The sequence below is a fragment of the Adiantum capillus-veneris genome, chromosome 20 (genome assembly GCF_014529385.1).
Source record: "Adiantum capillus-veneris isolate H3 chromosome 20, ASM1452938v2, whole genome shotgun sequence".
Taxonomy (NCBI): Eukaryota; Viridiplantae; Streptophyta; class Polypodiopsida; order Polypodiales; family Pteridaceae; genus Adiantum; species Adiantum capillus-veneris.
In genome coordinates, this window is record NC_140950.1 from 103,632,180 (window position 1) to 103,655,343 (window position 23,164).

Consider the following 23,164-nt stretch of genomic DNA (forward strand, 5'->3'; position numbering starts at 1 on the left):
GCAATCCAACCGTCCTCTGCAGGTCTCGATGGCGTGGCTACCTTTTGAGAGATGGGGTTTGGACTTTGTGGGTCCAATATATCCCCCGGCTCAACCAGGTAATCGCAAATATCTGCTAGTGGCTACAGACTATGCAACAAAGTGGGCAGAGGTACTAGCGACAGTAGATTGCATTGGCAATACAGTAGCCAAATTTTTATATGAAAATATTTTATGCAGATTTGGATGTCCCTTAGAGATCACCAGTGATAGGGGCAATCATTTTGTCAATGACATGATCTCAACTTTGTTGGCCAATTACAAGATTTTTCATCTCAAGTCGTGCTCTTATTACCCTAGAGCCAATGGGCAGGCTGAGAGCACCAACAAGGTTCTGATCGCCCTCCAACGAAAAGCATGTCATCTCCACCCAGCATCGTGGGCTCAGGCTGTGCACGGCACTCTTTGGGCATACCGCACATCTTTCAAAGCAACAACGAATCACACGCCTTTTCAACTCTCTTTCGGTTGGGAAGCCATAGCTCCATTTGAGTTCAACTCCGGATCCCCTAGGGTGGGTAGTTTGCGTGCAAGTTGGGACATGGAAGCTGCTTCTATATCCCGTCTTGCCTTATTGGATGAAATCCACCTTTTAGCTTCTCATGCTCTGCAAGCGGAGCAACTTCGTCGCAAAGCGTGGCACGATCGCCACCTCAGAAAGCCGAAAATAACGCAAGGCACACTGATGCTACTCTATCAGGCAAAATATTTGAAAAAAGCAAAGAAGTTGGTTCCAGCTTGGCAAGGGCCCTTCGTGGTGGAAGAGATTTTACCACAGGGGGCAGTCCAGTTAGTCACTCTGGAAGGTGTCCCACTGCCTCTGGTAAATGGCTCCAGAATCAAGTGCTATTACTCTGAGTAAGCAATCTGCAGCATTTCGCCATATGTTGGTTCAAATATCCCATCTCTCTCATCCCAACTACCTTTCCACCACCAGAACGGGAGGTTCTGTTATGTCTCAATCTCTGCTAGGTTTGTAAAAGTTTCCATCTTTCAGTCTGAAGTATCATTTCCCACTCAGTCTCGGTAATTGGGTATTGTCTGCAACTTCTTACAATTCAATCACTCTTTCTCTAATTGTTCTATCATCAGTGTTATCCATTAAGCTCCTAGCCTCTTTGGTGATCTTTTCTTTAAGGGTACTACCTCCTCTCAAGGTCTGCCACATATAAGTAGCTTGTCAGTAAAGACAGTAAAGATTTGGTAAGTAAGTTCTTAGCCTTGGCCTGGCTTGGCCTTCTTCGAAAATGGCTGAGCATTGTTCCCACTGTGGTCACAATGGTCAAAATTCAAGGACTTGCTTGTGTCAAACAGTAGTAAACTCTTGGCTGTATGCCTCTCTGCAAGGTGTGCAAAGTGATGTATGGTATCCTCACCGGAGGGGCACAGCTCAAACTTTCGTCTTCAGCATTGGCTGCCAATCATCCCAATTGTCCAATAGGTCTCCCTCCCCTATATCTTAAATTCACCCTCCTCTGCTCTCTCCAAATTCGGCTCCCTTCCCTCCTTATTCGTCCCTTTTTCATAGCTCCTGGCTGCAAGAATTTGGGCCTGTGCAATTCGCCCTCCTCTGCCTGGATTTGCCCTTGCCTATATTGAATTCGCCTCAGCCCCTTGTAAAATTCGCCCCTATTCAATTTTCCCTCGCCCCTACCCTCTACCCTCCCACCCTCGCCCCTACCCTCTCAGCTCCCACTCTCGCCCCTACCCTATACCCTCTCACCCCTACCCTCTACCCCTCGCCTCTCGCCCCTACCCTCTCAGCAACCCTCTTGCCCCTACCCTATTGTAATTTCGCCCCTACCCTATACCCTCTCGCCCCTACCCTCTAACTCTCGCCCCTACCCTCTTAGCAACCCTCTCGCCCCTACCCTATTGTGATTTGGCCCCTACCCTAATACTCACCTCACTCTCGCCCCTGCCCTATTGTAATTTCGCCCCTACCCTAATACTCGCCTCAGCCCTAACTTCTTCGACTATTACCTGTTGATTCGCCCCTATACCCAATCCTCAGCGTATCCTCTCGCCCAGCCCCACAAAAAATCGCAATCCTCTGCCTAGCCCAATCCTACATCGTTTTGCAGAAAGTCCACCTTGGTCTGCATCTGACTGAGTGCTTTTCCATCAGTATCTACTCAACTGCTCACTGATTGTCATCCACCCGACCTCACCATGGCAGGAGGTAGCAAGCAACAGGAGAAACAGCCAGAAGGAAGTAGCAAGAAAAAGGTAGAGTCGATGAGGAGGAAAGCTCTGGTTGCAGAATCAGAGAGCGAAGCAGAGGAAGTATCTGCAAGCAGCAGCAGCCATGACATAGACGACTTTACGTCCAGTGACCCAAGTGATGAGAGCTACAAAGCAGACTCAGCAGCATCTGATGATTCAAATGTAAATTCCGAGTCAGGTGCTTCCAGTGATCAGGAGGAACATTCAAAAGTGGCTCAGAAAAAAGAAAAGCAGCCAATCATCACTCATGAAATCAAGAGGCCTGCTTCTTCGAAAAATCGCACAGCATTCTCATTAAATTTTCATATGCAGCAACCTCGACCATCTCTCAGTGAGGTGCTTTCGACTGCTCAACTACGGACTCTGGGCCTAACAGCATTAGCTGATGCAAATTTACCTGATACGGTTCCAGCAGAGCTGATACATCAACTGTTGAAAGACTTTCCAAAAGTCCGGGGCCACAAGCTAACAGCTACAAGGCTTGGCCATGCTATGGGTATGACCAACTTTCCAACTGTGAAGTCTACTACTCGCACTTTCTCTTTGCTGTCCAAGGATGCGACAATTCAAGCATGTCAAGAGCTATTGAGTTCGGATCACCCAAATTATGAGCGAAACAGACGGCTTCTCGCAATCTTCAGGTATTACTTTCTGGCTCGAGATGCCAAAGAAGACCAGGAAAAAACAAATCTACATTCTCCCACTCCGACGGGCTATACTGTTTAGTCCACACTATCCCATGTGGATTCCACCAAATTCTCTTCAGCTCTTTGGAGTCTAGGGCTAAAAGATTTCGGGCCCAAGTGCAGTCTGTGCAGTTAAGTTTTAAATGTTTTGCGGCACCTCTCTTGGCATGGGTCATAAACATACCTATTAACATAAATGAAGTGGATGAGGAACAGGGAACCTCGAAAGGGAAAAGGAAAACCGTGAGCATGCAGGTTGACCCCACAGTCACCAAGAAAAAGAAGATCAAGGCGAAAGTGGTGAAGGATACAGTGAAGTCTCTACTCTCCTTGCCAGTTTCTGAGAGCCAGCAGACTAGGGTATATCTTCAGTGTCACACGTCTACTTCTACCCCTGGTTCTGCTGTGCCGGCACCAGTGTCTACTGCCGCTCCTCAGGACAGGATGGTCACTTCACCCATACAGGATCATCTTCCTTCTTCTCCCATCTTCACTCATACACCGGTCAACATATCTCTCGCTCCACCTACAACAACAATCTCCGAGGCACCTACTACACCAACTGTATCTACTTCTAGCTCGCCGTCGGCTGTGCCACATGTGCGCCCTCCAACATCACATCCATCTTAGGGATCTTCAGGTAGGACCGACTCCACTTCTCTGTTTCAGCTTTCAGAGAAGTTACTTCAGGACTCCAGAGCTGCTATTGCCACCATCGAGCTAGGCGCGGAGTAGCTAGCTGCAACCCACCAGCATCACTCCACCACATACGCAGCTATGGAGGGATCTCTGCAAGTTGCCGAGAGTGCCATCGCAGATCGAGATGCAACGATTTTTGCACTACAGCAGGCATTGAAGATAAAGTCGAGGATTATTGATGACCTAAAAGCACAGGTGCAGGGATTTCAAGAAATGCTTATGTATGGTAACAGGCCTACCCAGGCTCCTGTGGGATATGGATGGACTGGGCCAGGGATACAGGTCCAGAATCCAGCAGGTTTTTCAGGTCTCTCTCAGCCCTCTCAGCAGTTCATGGGACACTACCCAGCAGGTCCCTCTCAGCCCTCTCAGCAATTCATGGGACACTATCCACAGCCCCAGTTCCAGTACTTTAGTCAGCAGGGGTCTCAGGTCCAGATTCCACACATGCAGAGCCAGAGTGTTCCTTGCTGTGACGGTGTTGCTGGTGCACACCGCCATGGTTGTGTTACTAGGCGTCCGGAGTTCACTTCAGGGCAGGTGCTTCCATCCGCTGTGCAGCAGATGGCTGCTACAACCACGGGAAGCCAGGTTATGCAGAGCACAGTACAGCAACCGCATAGTTACACAATCGATTTGATGGCTCCTCCCGATCCGGATACTTCTGGAGCAGCAGTGGCGACGACACTTTCCCTTGGGTGACAGGACTGTGCTCTTGCCCCACCTTTCATTGTACATATAGTTACTTTTTGCAGTTTCATTCAGTTTTGGCTCACTGAGACGGTGATTAGTCTTGTGGCGGGCAACCTGTAGCAGGCTACAATGTCACTTTCACAGGAGATAGTTACAGTTAGTACAGTTTGTCTGGTCTGTTCACAATGGACGGACACTCTGGGCAGTGACACGTGGTAGGGATACGGATGGTGGCCTAGTGGACATGTGGCCAGGTCACACTTAGCTGGCTGACATTTATGAGCCGTTGGTGGCTCTTTATGATTGTATCTATGAGTAGTAGCCGTTGAGGCATTATCATTATCTTATATAGATGGTTGGTTCATCGTTTAGGTAGCAAGTCTTACACAGAGCACTGCTTCACCATCCCTGCACATCTGAGCCTCGACACCTCCATTTGTACCTGTGAGTCTTGGGCTGGAGCTGAGTGTGCTGCCATGCCAGAGTCTTGTACATGGTGAGGCAAGCTTTTCCATGCATGGGAACCCCCCATATATTTTTTCTCTTTTACCAAAAGTATTTCCTATTATATAAGTTACTTTTGATTTTTCTTCCCTTTTTTACAAACGTTTTAACTTTTATTAAATAAATAAGACTTATGTTAATCAATCACGATGTAGCATAAATAAGCTTTCTTTGTTGATCTCTTTTTTGACCTTAAATATTAAATATATATATTCTAAATTACATTATATATATATTTTAGTATTTTCTAATATGTTTTTCATGTATATATATTATTCCACCCTACCAAATATTTTATTCACTAGTTTTCATTTTCAAACCTCAACCCCACTTTCAAATTTCAATAATACCTCCATTTAGATGATTGCCAATCTTTTCAAAACTCTAGGTCATGTTTTCATACACATGAAGGAGCTTACACTTGAAGGCAAGAGAGAAGTCCACTCAAAGGGGACCACCAAAAGACCTTTGCAGCCACAAATAATACATTATTTGGCTGAATTTTTTAAGTAGAGAAGAATCCCGAATCTGAAGGAGTGTTCAACATGAAAGATGTAGCTCGTGAGCTCAACTTTTAGCTTAATTTTTTTCAAAATTTTTGGAGTTATGAACGCGGAGCTATGATTTTTGTGGTGGACCCCAGTTTTCTCGTGTAATGGTGACACTGGCCATCCCAAATTTTCTTCCCTCTAGAATGGCTATGGTTCTACAAGTCTTCAAGCATGATTACAAGAGACAAGGATCTTTTAATGAGGTCTTGGCTAGTCTAGAGTGATTCTATCACCATTTTTGGAGGATCCATCCTCATCAACAACTATCCACCTTCGACAACCTCTCTTATAAATTTCTTACCTCTCTCTTCTCTTCCTAATAAGCTTATGTCTAGCCAAAGCTAGACTATTGTAAATATCTCCTATCCTCTACATCCTACCCACATTCTCTCTTCTTCTCTCTCTATTGACTCTGGTATTTTAAATAATGAGGAGACAAGATGGGAGCCACAGTCACATGCACCCCATTTTCTTAGTCACCAGAGTGGATCACTCACTTCAATTAGAAATATTGCTAAATCCTCTCCTCCTTCCCTATATAAGGAGGCCATGAGAGCTCACTTGGGGGAGACACACACACACACACACCTATCCATACACACTCCTGTGCTACATGCTTGTAGCATGAACCCTAATCACATAATCACAACACCATCACCATGCACAAAAGATGAGCACCACACCTCCACATCACTTGTAATTAAGGGTTGAAGGCAAAATTTCAAGAAGAAGGGTGGAGACACTCATGATATTCCTCGCCATCAACTCCCATCTCTCCATTATGCCTCCTACGATCTTGTTCCCTTCTCATCTTCTTGCCATACGCTACCTATTGTATTCATCTTTTGCAAGCAATAAACACACTCCATCTTGGTGCCATACCTTGTGTTACTTTGGATACATTTCATTGTGAGTATGGTATATGCTTGTTCCTTGCCTTTTTTTCTGCTTATGTTAAGGTGTGCGGATTCGCCACCATACACACACACTCTCTCTCTCCCTCTCATATTCCTATCATCTTGCTACTTCCATCTTGAGGTGTGCGGATTCGTCACCTCTTGTATGAGAAGTGAGCATACTCGCAAGTTTCCCCGACCTCATTATCTTCCTTACTACATGCACGAGTAGCGAGCCCATTCTCACTAATTCACCACTCCTCTCACCTTATTCTCCGACCACCCCATTCCACATTTGGGCGTGGATCTTGAAATTGTTTTCCATGGCATGTTTCATTGTGTATATGTATGCGTCCTAGCCGCATATCTTGCTAGGTGGTGCCCCTATTGTGTATCCCCCATGATGAGGCCATTGTGCATAGTCTTGATGTAGAGGCCACCGGGTCTATTTTTCACTTCCGCCTCTCAATGGTTCTTTGAGCTAGTCGAGTCCACATGTTCTGGTCCACTGTTGTGTCTCTGTTGTTATCCATTGTTTCTGTGTTTCATTCTGTTGAGAGAGTTTCCATTTGTTTGAGTGAGATTGTCACGCACATTGCACTAAGGGGCACTCACACTGTAGAGAGCACGACACATTATCCGCGCTACATTCCTCTAGGTGCGCGGCTAGCTGTGCCTCTTGCCATGCGTGGTACCATTTGATGGCATCACCGACAAGGTACATAGCTGCCGTCAAAACTTTGCTATTTCCTGTCTTCTTAGTTGTCGCAAAATAAGCATTAAATTGATGCAACCAAGAATGAACAACCGTAGCATCCATCTTTCCGTCATACTTACTGAAAGTCAACTTCTCTGTGATTGGATGGTTGGAATCAGTATCGTGGCTTGCGCCACTTGATGAACTCCCACGATCTTTGGGTGGTTCGGTCTTCGAGGCTAGCACTTGTCGAACCAATTCTTGAGCTCGTAGTTCTCTTTGAGCCTCTCGCTCGGTCTCCAAGGCTGCGATTCGTGCTGCCTCTTCCGCCTTTCTTTGTTGTTTTCTTTCTTTGCGTGCGTCGTGCCCGTGTTCTAAAGCAAGGCGATTTGCTTCTTGTTTGTCCATCATGGCCATCATCTGCTTGACCATTTCCTCCATAGGGTTTGGTACACTTGGTGGCGTAGATGGCGAAGGGGGAGGGTCGAAAAAGTCTCCTGGTGGGGAAAAATCTTCGCCGCCTCTCTCATGCTCATCACCTGTATGCGAAGTATCCATTCCGCTTCGGGTCACAACCATGCACTATGATCTTTGGTCCTTAAGTCCACGAGGAACTTGGGTTCTTGAGGGTCTTGGGTTCTTGAGGATCTTGAGGTTCTTGAGGTTCTTGAGATTTTCTTTCGCTTGTAAATTGCGTTTGAGAAGGATCTTCTCTTCACCCGAGTTCTACTCTTTTCCGTGGGCGCACCCCTTGGCGGCCTTGCGCTCACACCAAGGTTGCTTTTTCCCACCTCACGTCGATTGGCCGGCCGCTAAGTGCACGGTCCGCTCTCAATGAGTGAAAAGAGACACAAGGGGAGGTTGGACAAGCCCTTCTTTCTTGGGATTCCTGTCACTCTTCAACAAAACACGATTAAGAATCGACACGCCCAAGCGAACTTGGGTTCGTGCGATTTCAACAAGCAAAAAAAATTCTTGTGCTTCTTTCCTTGAGTGATACAGAACACTGCCAAAGCTCTGATACCAATGTTAGGTGTAGGGGAATGATTGTTTGCGCTTTGCTCAAGATGCGTGCTCCGAACTGTGCTCAAGGTTCCTTTTAGTTCTTATGGAAGGGAGAGCCTTCCGTTCTTAATGGAAAGTGCTATGATCACAAACAAAGTGAATGGACACTGTGCGTGCAAGTGTATGAGACTGAGAGATAGAGAGAGAAGAGAGATACGACACCAGAGACGTTTTAAAACCCTCCTCCGAAGGCCCCACTCTCGTCGGCGAGAGTGGTCTACTATTGATTGCACAAAGTGGTACAATGCGGATGCAATGGACTGATGCAACTTGGGACTATGCCGATGACGACGACGACTTTAGGGCTGAAATCTATGGTCTTCTATTTGCTGAATTTCGGGGCTGTTTCGGTGGCTGAAAGTGATTGTTTTGGCTGCGTTTTCGAGGGCTGAAAATGGGGATGCCTGCAAGTCTTTATGGCTGAATCTGATGCAAATCATGCATGCTGAAAACGCTGTCCATTTGCTGCTGGAACGGGCTGAAAATAGAAAACGTTGGCTTGTCTGATAGCATTAGTGGAAAAACGCTGGCCTGTTGTGATGCTGGCGATGGTCAAGCTGAAAACGCCAGGGTGTCAGAGGGAGGTATGGCGATATGCAAAACGCTGGGCTGAAGTGGGGAAATGGCTCGCGATGGTGAAGTCCCAAACTGAAAACGCTAGGCTCATGGAGAGGAAACGCCAGGCTTGGGGGGTATTGCAGTTCTTGGTGAGAAGATGCATGTTGAGCATGTGCTCCTGCTGCCTCTTCTGCCAGAAAATGCTAACGGGTTTGCTTATATATTTTCTTGGCAAAATTGCCCTACCTACTTTTGTTGGGAAGTCACTTAAAAATAATAAGTGAAAAATACCAAAAATAGGAAAAATAGGCTAAATACACTGGAAAATTCCCCTAACTGATTCTAATGGATTCTGATGGGAATTCTGATGATCATGCTATGTGCAACCAGAGGATATGCATCTATGCTAAGTGACTGGGCATGCACGGTCTACGAATAGACTCACAAAAGTGTCAGATCACTTCTAATCTAGACTGACTGGATTGATTGAACCCCGATCATGTTGTAGCTTGTCCACGGACACATAGGGTTGGATGTGTCACGTGACACATGGCGGGAGACTCTAGAAGTCGGTAGGCACAGATGTCATCTTGGTTTCAGTTGCATGGCTTTGTGATGGACATATTGCCACACTTTCAATGCTCCTTGGACACACCATCACTTGCATTCTCATGTATGATGTTTCAGAATGACTATCGAACAAGATCTCACAAAGATTGGTACAGAAAGGACATGGTACCGTCCCGAAACAATGTGGGACTTGCCCAAAACTCAATCTAGACAGTGTAGTCTGCTGTCTCACAGGGCTGAAGACATCCACAAAGAAGCCCTCACATCCTGCATGGAGGAGATGACCTCCAAATTTGAAGAGTTGAAGATGCTACATGGTGTCTTGAGTACAGACGTTTGGAGTACAGGCGTGTGAAAGCATTGCATAGATTACAGACGTTTCTTTGGATCTGACATGGTAGCTCCACTATAGGATATAGCACATCTTTAACTTTAGGCCTCTTGTAGAGATTGAGATTTACTGTGCTCATGGAGTTTATGCACTTTTGGCCTTGGTTGGAGCAAACCCACTCTCTGTTTACACAAATGGTTTCTGTGATGCAAGAACTTATGAGCAGATTTTTGTGCTTGAATCGACAAATTATTGCATGAAAAAGCTCATTGGTCGTGTTTCATATGTTTTAGAGTCCTTGGTGAGGTTGTGAAGAGTTGCTGTTGTTGTTGTTTGTTGTTTTTTTTGACATTTTGAGGTGCCTCAAGGATACGTTACCATGAACTAAGAGATCAAGTTTGGCTTAAAGTAGCAAGAGTAAACACATCATACCTGAGAAAAAAGGGATACTGCAAGTTTGCCTGACACATTTTATCTTTGATGTGTTTTGCAGGTTTTGATGACGAACGTGGTGATTACGTCATTAATGAGCGGGATCATATTGCCTATCGGTTTGAGATACTTGGATTATTGGGGAAAGGAAGCTTTGGGCAGGTAGTCAAATGCCAAGATCATAAGTATAAGGTTTTACGAGCAATAAAACTTGTTCGAAACAAGAAACGGTTCCATCAGCAAGCTCTGATTGAAGTAAAGATTCTACAACATTTGAGGGACAAGGTAATGGCTGATAATACTTGCAGGTTATTCCTTGACATGCAGCAAACATTATAATCACTATTAAATACACCGTCTCGCAGATTACCTAGGCAATCAGTTTCTTCATCTAGAATATTATTTATACTAGAAAGGACATCAAATGCTTCTCGTCATTTTTTGATAAGAGATCTTTATTCTAGACTTGCTTAATTGGAAAACTAATGTCTTTGTTGGTATTGCTGAGGCATTCATTGTGAAGGTCTCTACTTGTAAGATAATGGATTGTTCAGCCCATTGTGATGGTGTATGCCCAATTTTATCTACCTTTGATGTCATGAATTGACTCTTCAAAAATCCGTAACGAGCTTGCTCTAGCTATATTATATGTGATCATGCCCCTTCACCCACATGTAATGGTGCTGTTGGTCTTATTGGGATAGAAACAACATATGCACATGTTGGCAGCTGTGTTACTCGATCATTCCCTTAACATATGGCAAGGGACATAGTTCTTTTTTGGATTGAGAAACTTGGCAAAAAAAGAAACTTGGATGATATCTGAGTGAGAAATTGGCTACTCGAAGGATCTCGTTGGAGCACTTGCAATATCATGCTGTTCCTACAGGCTCGAGGTGGTTCCTGCATTTCCTTAACATTAGGCTTTTGATTGGTAACAGTTGGAAAGCTTTTCTGGATATGTGGAGTAATGTCAAAGTGCATGGCTAGGTTTAGCCTCCATTCCTTGGCTGAGATACTAGGCCCTCTTGAACTGGTCGGAAATTCTGAAACCATACATGTTTAATTGGTTTTCCAGTGTGCTTATTTCCATGCTTCTCTCCAGCAATCCCTCTATAATTATCAGAGAGTGGATGAGCTCTGATAATTGCAAGCTTGAGGGTTTTTTCTCTGGTGTCGGTCTTTGTGCTATGGAGGACTTCATGATGAAGTCCATGAACCTTATGTATCATTTATATTGGCTATACAAGGTGGTTCAAACCAGAGAAGTGTCCATGTGTGTGGCAATGGGATCTGCCATTATCAAAGTACAAGTACTTTCTTGCCTTGGTGCAATTTTCGGGCCTTTCAGCCGTTTATCATACGCACAATCACTTCGAGCAGGCTTTTCATTGGGTACCCTACACTTATTTTCGTACTTAGCTCCTTTGGTGTGTTCGTGATTGTTTCCATCTGGGAGACATTTCACTTCAGCAGTTTGAGTTTTCTATGACTTTTTGAGCCTAGCTTTAATAAAAAAAGTGTGTGCAGCTTTTGGCAAAAATGCTGGTTTAGATGATGCGTACTTGAAGGACAGAACATGCCAATTATATTGTGCAGGATGTTCTAATTTTACAAGTAGATATTGAAAAAGCATTTGACATTGTAGTCATTGACACCATGAGGATTGGCCTTTGGTCCTAGAATACAAATTGCAGTCTATTGGTTGTATGATCATAGTGTTTTATATCTCTTCATGTGAGGCTTGAGCTTACTGATGCTTGCCCTTTAGACAATTGGTATGTCAAGGCTGTTCTTAAGGGCATTACTATATGCTCATCCTTCGCTGCTGTATATGGATAATCTGAGTGTACAAAACAATTACCTGAGATGTTTTTACCCTCTGGAAAATTTCAGATGTTTTGTGGGTTAAGCTTACACTGATGGCTCTATGGTTGTGGGTACAAATAACCTTTGAGATGTCAGGTGACAAGGAAAGCGTTGGAACTTTATGCATTGACAGCTGACTGTAAAGTTTGGCGTGCTCTTTCATGACCTAGTCCTAGTCAATGATTGCAACCTACTGACATAGTTTGGCATTTGGGTATCCTCTGTCTTTAACAATGACTTTCTGTCAGCAAGTGGAATGGGTGCTTCAGGGTTTATGGAACACTTTGAATTACTGGAAACTTTCTACTTGGCCTTTCCATGTAAGGTTTATAAATTAGTCAATCCATCTATGTGCAATTTTTCTATTATTATTGGCCGGCCAATCACAACCTCTTGCGATTCGAAAAAAGTGACTAATACATGTCTCTTGGTATCCTATTGTAGCTGGAAAAGTACGGCGTGCTCTCAACTATGGGCGCTCCTCAGTGTAATGTGTAGGAAATCTCACTCCAACAGAACAAACACTAGAGAGCAATGGAACAAAGGAAACTCAATGACACAATAGTAGACTCCGAACCCAATGGAACGCGTCTAACTCATGGAACCAGTACAGACTTTTCCTCCTATCTCCGAACTGTAGTGGTGGTGAATTGGCCAGTGTCCTCTAGACCAGCACTCCCTATGTCTGCCACGTGTCTCTGCCTAGGCGAGAGGCCACCCAGTTTTAACGCAAGACGAATTGTAAGTCTGTGTCCTGAGCAAGTGACATTGTAGCCTGCTACACCTATAATTACCTGTTCTGGTAACTCTATTCATGTGGAGTGTTCACATTGGGGTGATTGCTGTACGGAGTTCCGCAAATTGCACTGGCAGCTTATGGGCAGATTTGCATGAAGTTTTTGGGAGTAGATGCTTTTGGTGCCAATTGCTTCTGGATCAGAGCTTTGGGGCTCTTCTTTTGGGCATCCGTTGTATTGTTTGTAAGTGCCCAGAGGGCCAGTTTCTAGAGAGCATTTGGACGCAAAGTCTCGGAGAGAGCTGGACCCTCCGGGAGTTGTACCTTTGTGAAGCAATAATAAAGAAATACTGGCAGGGACGCCAATCTTTGAGGCCAATACATTTGGGGATGGAACTGCCAGTTAGACAGACGGAGATCACTAGACTCATTCGTCAGGATCTTATACAGTTGGACACCAGGAGGACATGGGTAGAGCCAATGCAGGAGTTGGGCACGAAGATGGCTTTCTACAAAGAGCATCTTCTCCAACTTTCGGGAGATGGGTTTGTGATTCGTCCGAGCTACATGGACACTCATTTGTCTCATGTTCTGCGATGTGCTATTGGTCAGATTCGCACATCCTCACACCAGCTGGAGATTGAGACGGGTAGATTCAGAGGGATACCACCGGAGTATAGGATATGCCAACTATGCGATAGAGAGCCAGAGACAGAGCTACACTACATATGCCACTGCACTGTGTATTATGAGATACGAGGGTGCTTCCATTGCTTATTCAGGGAGGGTTTTGGACCCCTAGATAGAGTCATGAGGTATCAGGATCAGAGATGCCTTGGCTTATATCTACTTGAGCTACATCGACATAGAGATAGTCTGTTGAGGAGACATGGAGTACGACAGTCACAGAGACAGATCACAGATTTATCTAGATCGAGGGAGCCAGGAGACCAACCACCATCACAGAGTTGTACCCACATTCATACCAAAGGCACCCTCATTGACATGGCGACTGAGCTCGGGAGATCGAGACGACCACGACCGAGACACAGGAGCACACTCCATCGATGAAGACTCCAGCAGAGGATCAGAGGCATTCTAGCACGACACCCAGAGTGTCATTGAGGGCCTATTCTACATTTCACATCTCACACTTCATTTTTCATTTTTCACATTTTACATTGAGTACTTTTTATACTTGTACTTCAGACATTGTATTAGAATCACCACTTTGTATCTGATGGTCTCATAGGTCATTTTGGCCTTTTGAAGACGTTAATATATCATTTCATTTCATCTCTCTCTCTTTACTTTAGCACAAATAGCACATACTTTACTTTAGCACAAATAGCACATATGCAAGAGTTGATGCCAGAGATCAAGGCAGCAAGGGAGAAGGGAAAAATTGCCTTTTACAGAGGAGGGAAAGTAGTGGTTTTGGAAAAAGCACAGCATGACGGTGCGAGACATATGGGACCACACTCCGGATGGCGGCATGGAATTGTAATGGATCATATAGGCTGGATGTAGGTGCCTTTGAAGATAGCTTCAGAGATAGAGACATTGTCTTTTACTCGGAGACACATCAAAAATCTGGACAGTTGATGCCAAGTGTGACTGGCTATTTATGGGAGACAGCTTGTCGGCCAGACACTAGATCCCAGCATGGAAGTAGAGGTTCAGGAGGGGTAGCAGTCTTATTCAAGGAAGAGTTGCAACCGCTATTACAGATTGTCCGGAGAGATGACCAGGCGAGATACATGTGGGTGAGACTGAGAGCTGAGACAGGCAGATTCTTATACATTGCTATATGTTACTTTCCCCCTAGCACATCAGTCTACACCTCACCTAGAGGGCAATCCCCTTTCTCTATACTTGATGATGACATATGGGAGTTCTCTAGAGATGGAGATATCATTCTCTTGGGAGACTTTAATGCCAGGACGGCCAACTCCCAAACGGTATTTTATGATACCTCGGAGGAGATGCTTAGAGAGATGGATATATCGGAGATGGGACTTGACAGACACTCACAGGATAAAGAGCACACAGAGTATGGGAGATATCTCATGGAGATGACAACTACGCATGGTTTGGTCATACTTAATGGTCTAGAGATTTTTCCTTCGTCTGGGGGATTGACAGGCTTTCCACACAGACATGGAGCCAGTACAATGGACTATGTCATGACTTCACCGAGCTTCATCTCTCATATTCAAGATCTCAGTGTGGGCCCTAGGCCTGTTGGAGTAGCAGTGGACCATGCTCTCCTGACTTTTTCAGTCTCTTTCCAGTATAGTGTCTCTCAGACACCACGGAGGATTGCACACACACGGTATACTTTTACACCAGAGACGGATTCAGTTTATGTGGAAGAGATTTACGGACGGATGGGGGCAGCCGAGCCTGTATATACAGTGGAGGAGATCACCACTTTATTGACGGAGATCTTGCATGGGGCAGCAGCAGAGGCATACCCACACACTCAACCAGATCAGAGAAGACGTTCTGGGAACATGCCTCAGAATAGTTGGTATGATGAGGAGTGCAGAGAGATGAGAGTTCAGATTCAGAGCGAGCTTATACTTGGAGTCATTACATATAGACAGTCTTGGATTGCCCTTCGGCGTTTAGTGTGACGGAAGAAGCGGGCCTTTTTAGCCCATATAGAACGTGATTTGTATCAGCTCTTTTTGAGCCGAGATTCAGGTGAGGCCTGGCGTCTCTTCCATGAGCACTCACCTCCTCCAGTGATTACCTCTCCCTAGATTTGGGGTCAATATGCAGCATCATTATATACAGTACCTGGGCAACCACCATTACCAGACCCTCTAGAGCCATGTCCAGCCACTAGTACCTTCTTTACCACTGAGATGGTGAAGAACGCCATTGACAGGATGAGGACTAGGAGAGCATATGATCATGATGGTTTGGTGGCGGAGCACTTGATACATGCTAGAGATATACTGTCAGAGGTTCTTGCGCGATTGTTTAACCGTGTCATGTGTGAGGGACTACCCGAGTCCTGGAGATTATCTACTATTGTACGTCTGTTCAAGGTAGGGGACCCCACGATACCAGGGAACTACCATACTATTATGATAGGGCACACATTGGCACGGTTGTATGCATCCATTCTTGAACAACAACTGAGTAAATGGGCAGAAAATGAGGGCATACGAGCAGCAGGACAGGCTGGGTTCAGGAGGGGTTTCTCCACTCTGGACCATATTCTTACACTCAGAGCCATTATTGAGGAGGGCCGGGCACATGGGAGACGGATGTATTGTTGCTTTGTGGACATCCGCAAGGCATTTGACACAGTGCCGAGGGCCAGATTGATGCACAGGCTACTGAAGTTGCGAGTACCCACAGAGATCATATGGGGGATCATGGCTTTATACAACTCAGTGACTGGCCAGGTACGCACTCCTGAGGGGATTTTTGACATTGTTCATTCCACTATTGGAGTGAAACAGGGGTGTCCTTTGTCCCCTACACTTTTTGGTATGTATGTAGATGAGGTCTCTGACTACATTGATAGAGAGGGTGACAGAGGCGCTCAACTGGCAGGGACATGGATCCGTTTATTATTATATGCTGATGATATTGTGTTAATGTCAGAGTCACCAGAGGGCATGCAAAGACATTTGGATGCATTGCACAACTTTGCAGAGGATAGTGGACTGTCTGTGAACCTTGGTAAAACCAAGGTTATGGTGTTTAACACCACATCACAATGGGTCAAGAGATCGGCACCTACACTCGTATATGGCCAGGACACTGTGGAGTACACAGATGAATATACATATCTGGGGGTGGTATTCACGGGACCGAGGTTTACCCTGAGGAGAGCAGTAGAGACTAGACTATCCAGAGCCTATGCGGCATTAGGAGAGCTAGAGAGGATGTGTTCGCAGGTTCAGTTTCAAGAACCACGAACAAAACTATGGCTCTTTGATACTTTGGTTGCTTCAGCTATGCTTTATGGGGTCCAAGTTTGGGGACCATCTGTGAATCATGACAGTTGGAGGAACATGGAGAGACCCTTGGTATTTATGATATCCCGGATGATTAGAGCCAAGGCTTCTGTACCACATGCGATTATTCGAGCGGAGGTAGCCGCCCCTCCTATAGAGATTGAGGCTCTTACCAAATCAGTGTCCTTTATGCAGAGTCTATGGGATACACATAGAGGCAGATATACTAGACTGGCTCTTGAGTCCTCTAGACAGTTAGCGATGCAGGGAGATGCATCATGTTGGTATGCACAGATGACCTCATGGTTTCAGAGACATGGTTTCAGCATGGATAGATTGCCTCCCTTTCAGTACTCCCTGGACGCACCCTCCCTGCCGGTCACACGGACGGAGATCACTAGACTCATTCGTCAGGATCTTGTACAGTTGGACACCAGGAGGACATGGGTAGAGCCGATACAGGAGTTGGGCACGAAGATGGCTTTCTACAAAGAGCACCTTCTCCAACTTTCAAGGGATGGGTTTGTGACTCGTCCGAACTACATGGACACTCATTTATCTCATGGTCTGTGATGTGCTATTGGTCAGATTCGCACATCCTCACACCAGCTGGAGATTGAGACGTGTAGATTCAGAGGGATACCACCAGAGTCTAGTATATGTCAACTATGCGGTAGAGAGCCAGAGACAGAGCTACACTACATATGCCACTGCACTGTGTATTATTAGATACGAGGGCGCTTCTAGTGCTTATTCAGGGAGGGTTTTGGACCCCTAGATAGAGTCATGAGATATCAGGACCAGAGATGCCTTGGATTTTATCTACTTGAGCTACACCAAAATAGAGATAGTCTGTTGGGGAGACATGGTGTACGACAATCTCAGAGACAGATCACAGGTTTCTTTGGATCGAGGGAGCCAAGAGACCAACCACCAGCACAGGGTTGTGCCCGCATTCATACCAGAGGCACCCTCATTGACACCCTCATTGACAGGGCGATTGAGCTCGGGAGATCGAGACGACCACGACCGAGACACAGGAGCACACTACATCGACGAAGACTTTAACAGAGTATCAAAGGCATTCTAGCACGACACCCAGATTGTCATTGAGGGCCTATTCTACATTTTCACATTTCACATTTCACATTTCACACTTCATTTTAGTTTTCAATTTTATTTTTACTTTCAATACTTTTTGTACTTGTACTTCAGACATTGTATTAGATTCACCACTTTGTATTTGATGGTCTCATAGGTCATTTTGGCCTTTTGAAGACATTAATATATCATTTCATTTCATTTCATTTCTCTCTCTCTCTTTATCTGGGGGATTCACATGCTTCCCGCACAGGCATGGGGCCAGTACAGTGGATTATGTCATGACTTCACCAAGCTTTATTTCTAGTATCGAGGACTTTAAGGTGGGACCCACACCGGTTGGGATTGCAGTGGATCATGCTCTCTTGACCTTATCAATCTCCTTCCAATACAATGCCTTTCAAGTGCAAAGGAAGAAGACACACACAAGATATACTTTCATGCCAGAGACTGATTCAGTCTATGTGGAACAGATCTATAATAGGATGTGGACAGCCGAGCCAGTATATACTGTAGAGGAGATTACTTCTTAGCTAACAGAGATACTACATGGAGCAGCACAAGAGGCATACCCACATACTCAGTCTGATCAGAAGAGAGGATCTGGGAACATGCCTCAAAACAGTTGGTACGACGAGGAATGCAGAGAGACGAGAACCAAGGTCCAAAAAGAGCTTACACTTGGGATCATCACATATAAGCAGTCTCGGATTGCTCTTCGACGTATAGTACGTCGCAAGAAAAGGGCATTTTTAGCCAAATTGGAGAAGGATTTATATCAGCTCTTCTTGAGTCAGGACTCACATGAGGCCTGGCGTTTATTTCACGAGCACTCATCACCTCCGACAATTACTTCTCCTGAGATTTGGGGTCAATATGTAACATCATTATATGCGGTATCTGGACAGCCTCCATTACCAGATCCGCTAGAGCCACGCCCTGCTTCTAGTACTTTCTTTACTGCCGAAATGGTGGAAAAAGCCATCGATAAGATGAAGACAAGGAGAGCATATGATCACGAGGGTTTAGTAGTAGAACATCTGATCCATGCGAGGGATCTACTTTCAGAAGTCCTTGCTCGTCTGTTTAATCGGGTCATGTGTGAAGGATTACCTGAATCTTGGAAATTATCTACTATCGTACCTATTTTCAAGTCAGGGGATCCTATGATACCCGGGAACTACTGTACCATTATGGTGGGTCACACATTGACCAAACTGTACGCATCCATTCTGGAACAAAAATTGAGTAGATGGGCAGAGAATGAGGGCATAAGGGCAACAGGACAAGCTGGATTCAGGAGGGGTTATTCCACTTTAGATCACATTCTTACGCTCAGAGCCATTATTGAGGAAGGAAGAGCAAGCGGGAGAAGGATGTATTGTTGCTTTGTGGATTTTCGGAAAGCTTTTGATACAGTACCAAGGGCTAGATTGCTGCGCAGAATGCAAGAGTTAGGGGTCCCCAAAGAGATTATCTGGGGGATCATGGCCTTATACGGGTCAGTAACTGGTTATGTACGTACTCCAGAAGGGGATTCCGACATTGTTCATTCCACCGTTGGAGTAAAGCAGGGATGCCCACTGTCTGCTACTTTATTTGGTATGTATATAGATGAGGTATCAGATTACATTGATAGAGAGGGTGACAGAGGTGCTCAACTTGCAGGGTCATGGATCCCTTTGTTGTTGTATGCAGATGATATTGTATTGATAGCAGAATCACCAGATGGAATGCAGAGGCAGTTAGATGCATTACATAAATTCGCGGATGACAGCGGACTGTCGGTAAATTTGGGTAAAACCAAAGTTATGGTGTTTAACACCACACCGCAGTGGGTTAGGAGATCGGCACCTACATTTGCATATGGCCAGGATACAGTAGAGTACACAGATGCATACACATACCTTGGTGTGGTATTTACAGGACCGAAGTTTACTCTTAAGAAAGCAGCGGATGCTAGATTGTCCAGAGCCTCTGCGGCCTTGGGAGGGTTGGAGAGGATGTGGTCACAAGTGCAGTTTCAGGAACCACGAACAAAACTTTGGCTCTTTGATACTGTGGTGGCTTCGGCTATGCTTTATGGGGTCCAGATTTGGGGACCATCTATGGATCAGGATAATTGGAAGTCAATGGAGAGACCTTTGGTATCTATGATTTCCCGAATGATTAGAGCCAAGGCCTCCGTACCACACGCGATTACCCGAGCGGAACTAGCTGCCCCTCCAATAGAAATTGAAGCTCTTACCAGATCAGTGTCCTTTATACATGGTTTATGGGATACAATTGCCGATATACTAGATTGGCCCTCGAATCCTCTCGACAGTTAGCAATGAAAGGAGATACATCATGCTGGTATGCGCAACTGTCCTCGTGGTTTCATAGACACGGGTTCAGTATGGAAAGATTACCCCCCTTCCAATACTCTCTTGAGGCTCCATCATTGACAATCACACGAACGGAGATTAATAAAACCATCCGCCAAGATCTTCTACAGTTGGACACTAAGAGGACATGGGTAGACCCTACACAAGAATTGGGCACGAAGATGGCCGACTACAAAGAAATCTTCCTACAGCTATCTGAAGATGGCTTTGTGATTCGCCCGAGCTACATGGATACCCACCTGTCTCATGGTTTGAGATGTGCTATTGGTCAGATTCGTACATCCTCACACCAGTTGGAAATTGAATTTGGCAGATTTAGAGGAATCCCACTTGAGATCAGAATTTGTAAGTTATGCGGAATGGAGCCGGAGACAGAATTACACTACATATGCCACTGCACCGTATACTATGAGATACGTGGGCGTTTCCATTGCCTATTTAAAGAAGGCTTTGGACCTCTAGATAGAGTCATGCAATACCAAGATCAAAGGTGCTTAGGCCTGTACCTACGTTAACTACATCGGCACAGGGATAATCTAATGAGAAGACAAAGAGCACTACAGCCTTAGAGGCAGATCACAGATTTCTTCGGATCGAGAGAAGCAGGAATGGAAGGAGAAGCGAGAGGCCAGCAGCGAGCACAAAGGAGTACCCACATTCATACCAAAGGCACCCTCATTGACAGGGCAATTGAGCTTAGGAAATCGAGACGACCACGACCGAGCTGCAGAAGCACACTTCACCAGAGGAGACTACAACAAAGGATTAGAAGCATTCTACCCAGACACCCAGAATGCTCCTAAGAAGTTTATCTAATACTTTGTATTTAGTTTTTCACATTTATTTTCACATTTTCACACTTTTCAGACATTGTAACAGACTCACCACTTTTGTCTCAGTTTGGTCTCATAGGTCACTCTGGCCTTTTGAAGACGTTAATATAACATTTCATTTCATTTCATTTCTCTCTGTCTCTCTCTCAGTGGGAGGACAGGCCGCAGTGATGGATGAGGGGACATGGAGAAGCCTCTGGTCTCTATGATCTCGCGGCTCATTAGAGCCAAGGCCTCAGTACCACGTGCTATTGTTCGAGCAGAGCTAGCTGCCCTCCCACTAGTGGTTCAAGCGCTCACCAGATCTGTCTCCTTCATACACTGCATGTAGGAACTTCCCAAAGACAGATATGCCCGCCTTGCACTTGAGTCCTCTCGACAGCTAGCCATGCAGGGAGATACATCATTCTGGTATGGGGAGATGACATCATGGTTTCAGGCGCATGGGTTCAGCATAGACAAATTGCCTCCCTTCCAGTACTCACTGGATGCACCCTCTCTGACTCTTACACAGTCTGAGATCACCAGGCTCATCCGCTAGGACTTGACTTAGCTAGACACCAGGAGGACATGGATACAGCCAGCACAGGAGCTGGGCACGAAGATGGCTTTCTACAGAGAGCATCTCCTCCAGCTTACGGTTGATGGTTTTGTGACGAGGCCCAGATACATGGACACCCACTTGTCTCATGGGATACAATGTGCTATCGGCGAGATACGCACATCTTCACACCAGTTGCAGATTGAGACTTGGAGATACAGCAGAGTACCAGCAGAGGCTAGGACATGCCCCTTGTGTGACATCGAGCTTGAGACAGAGTTGCACTACACATGCCACTGCCCCGTCTACTACGAGATACGAGGCCGCTTCCATTGCTTGTTCAGAGAGGGCTTTGGACCATTCTCCAGAGTCATGCAGTACGAGGATCAGAGATGCTTGGGTTTGTTTTTGCTCGAGCTACGCAGACACAGAGAGAGCCTGATGAGAGGAGAGGCTACCCAGTCTCAGAGACAGATCACAGATTTCTTTAGAGCTGACACTGGACACCCGAAGGAGTTACTACCACAGTAGAGCTCGTCGTCTCACACCAGAGGCACACTGATCGACCGAGCGACTGAGCTGGGGAGATCAAGACGCCCACGACTGCAGAGGACTACATAGCATCGGCGGAGGTTGCATCAGAGGATTCGAATCACTTTGGCTCGACATGCACGACGCCTGGTCAGACTACTGACCATGGAGGAGATTGATGAGATCCGCCAGCGACCGATGCTGGATCTCTTGTGATCTAGCTATCCCAGCTAGCTGCTTAGTTCACACCTAGTAGTTTAGGATTCCATAGTATTTTATTGTGACATTTGTCATTTCATTTTCATTTTTGTCATCTTGTTACTCTGACTCTGACTTTGTATCAGATCCACCACATTGTAACTTTCTGGTCTCATAGGTCACTTTGGCCTTTTGAAGACGTTAATATAACATTTCATTTCATTTCATTTCTCTCTCTCGCCAAGCTCTCTACGGGCACGGAAAACCGTCAAAGTCCAAGATGATTTAATGATGGAGAGGGTTCAAGTGATGATTAAATCGGAGCTCAGCTTTATGAGAGATGACATCAGGAAAGAGATGTACGCAAATGCAGAGAGTCATAAGAATTCTATGTATGCAGATATGAGGAAAGAATTGGATAAAGCGATGCTTGGTAAGCATGATGAGATGTATCTATCTGTGAAAGGGGAGATGCAGGCTCTAATGCAGGCAGAAGTGAATATAATGAAATGTATTATGCAGAAAAAGTTGGATGAGGCAATTGCAAGCTTTGAATCTTGGAAAACCAATGTGGAAAAATGCATGATGGAGTGATTGAAGAGCTTAAAGGGGAACTTGCAGCTTGCAAAATTATGCCCAAAATGGAGGGGGGAAATCAGCCCTCGATGTTAAAGGAGCTCGAAGAAATTAAGGAGCAGGTGAAAACTCTGTGCGAAGGGGAAGAACAAAACTCGAAAGAAGCTTCCTCATGGGTGGAGCGCCTTTTTTAAAACACAGGAGAAGGTTGACGAAGCAGAAAAATGGATTGAAGGTGCAAAGAAAGGGAAGGCCTGGATGCCAGAAGCCGCACAGACTTCTACCATGATCAATATGACCATTGAGGAGGAACAGAAGAGGAGGAATAGAGCCCTCCATGTGCGTATTACTGGTATCAAAGACACCGAAAATGTAGAAGAAGAAGTGAAGGAACTCTTGCAATGCATGGGCATCCCGGAACCTATGCACACAGGTGCTTGGAGAGTAGCAAAGAAGGGAGTGGAT

At 45.5% G+C, this 23,164-nt stretch overlaps 1 protein-coding gene across 9 annotated transcripts in view; it reads left to right on the forward strand.

The window, feature by feature from the left end:
• The window catches only part of LOC147433009 (uncharacterized), a 101,533-nt gene that overhangs the window by 18,319 nt on the left and 60,050 nt on the right, over window positions 1–23,164 (forward strand). For all 9 annotated transcript variants that reach the window (XM_086492763.1, XM_086492754.1, XM_086492761.1 and 6 more), the window contains exon 7: window positions 10,009–10,232. In XM_086492763.1, the coding sequence (XP_086348889.1) occupies window positions 10,009–10,232 (224 nt within the window). The remainder of the gene's footprint in view (window positions 1–10,008; window positions 10,233–23,164) is intronic.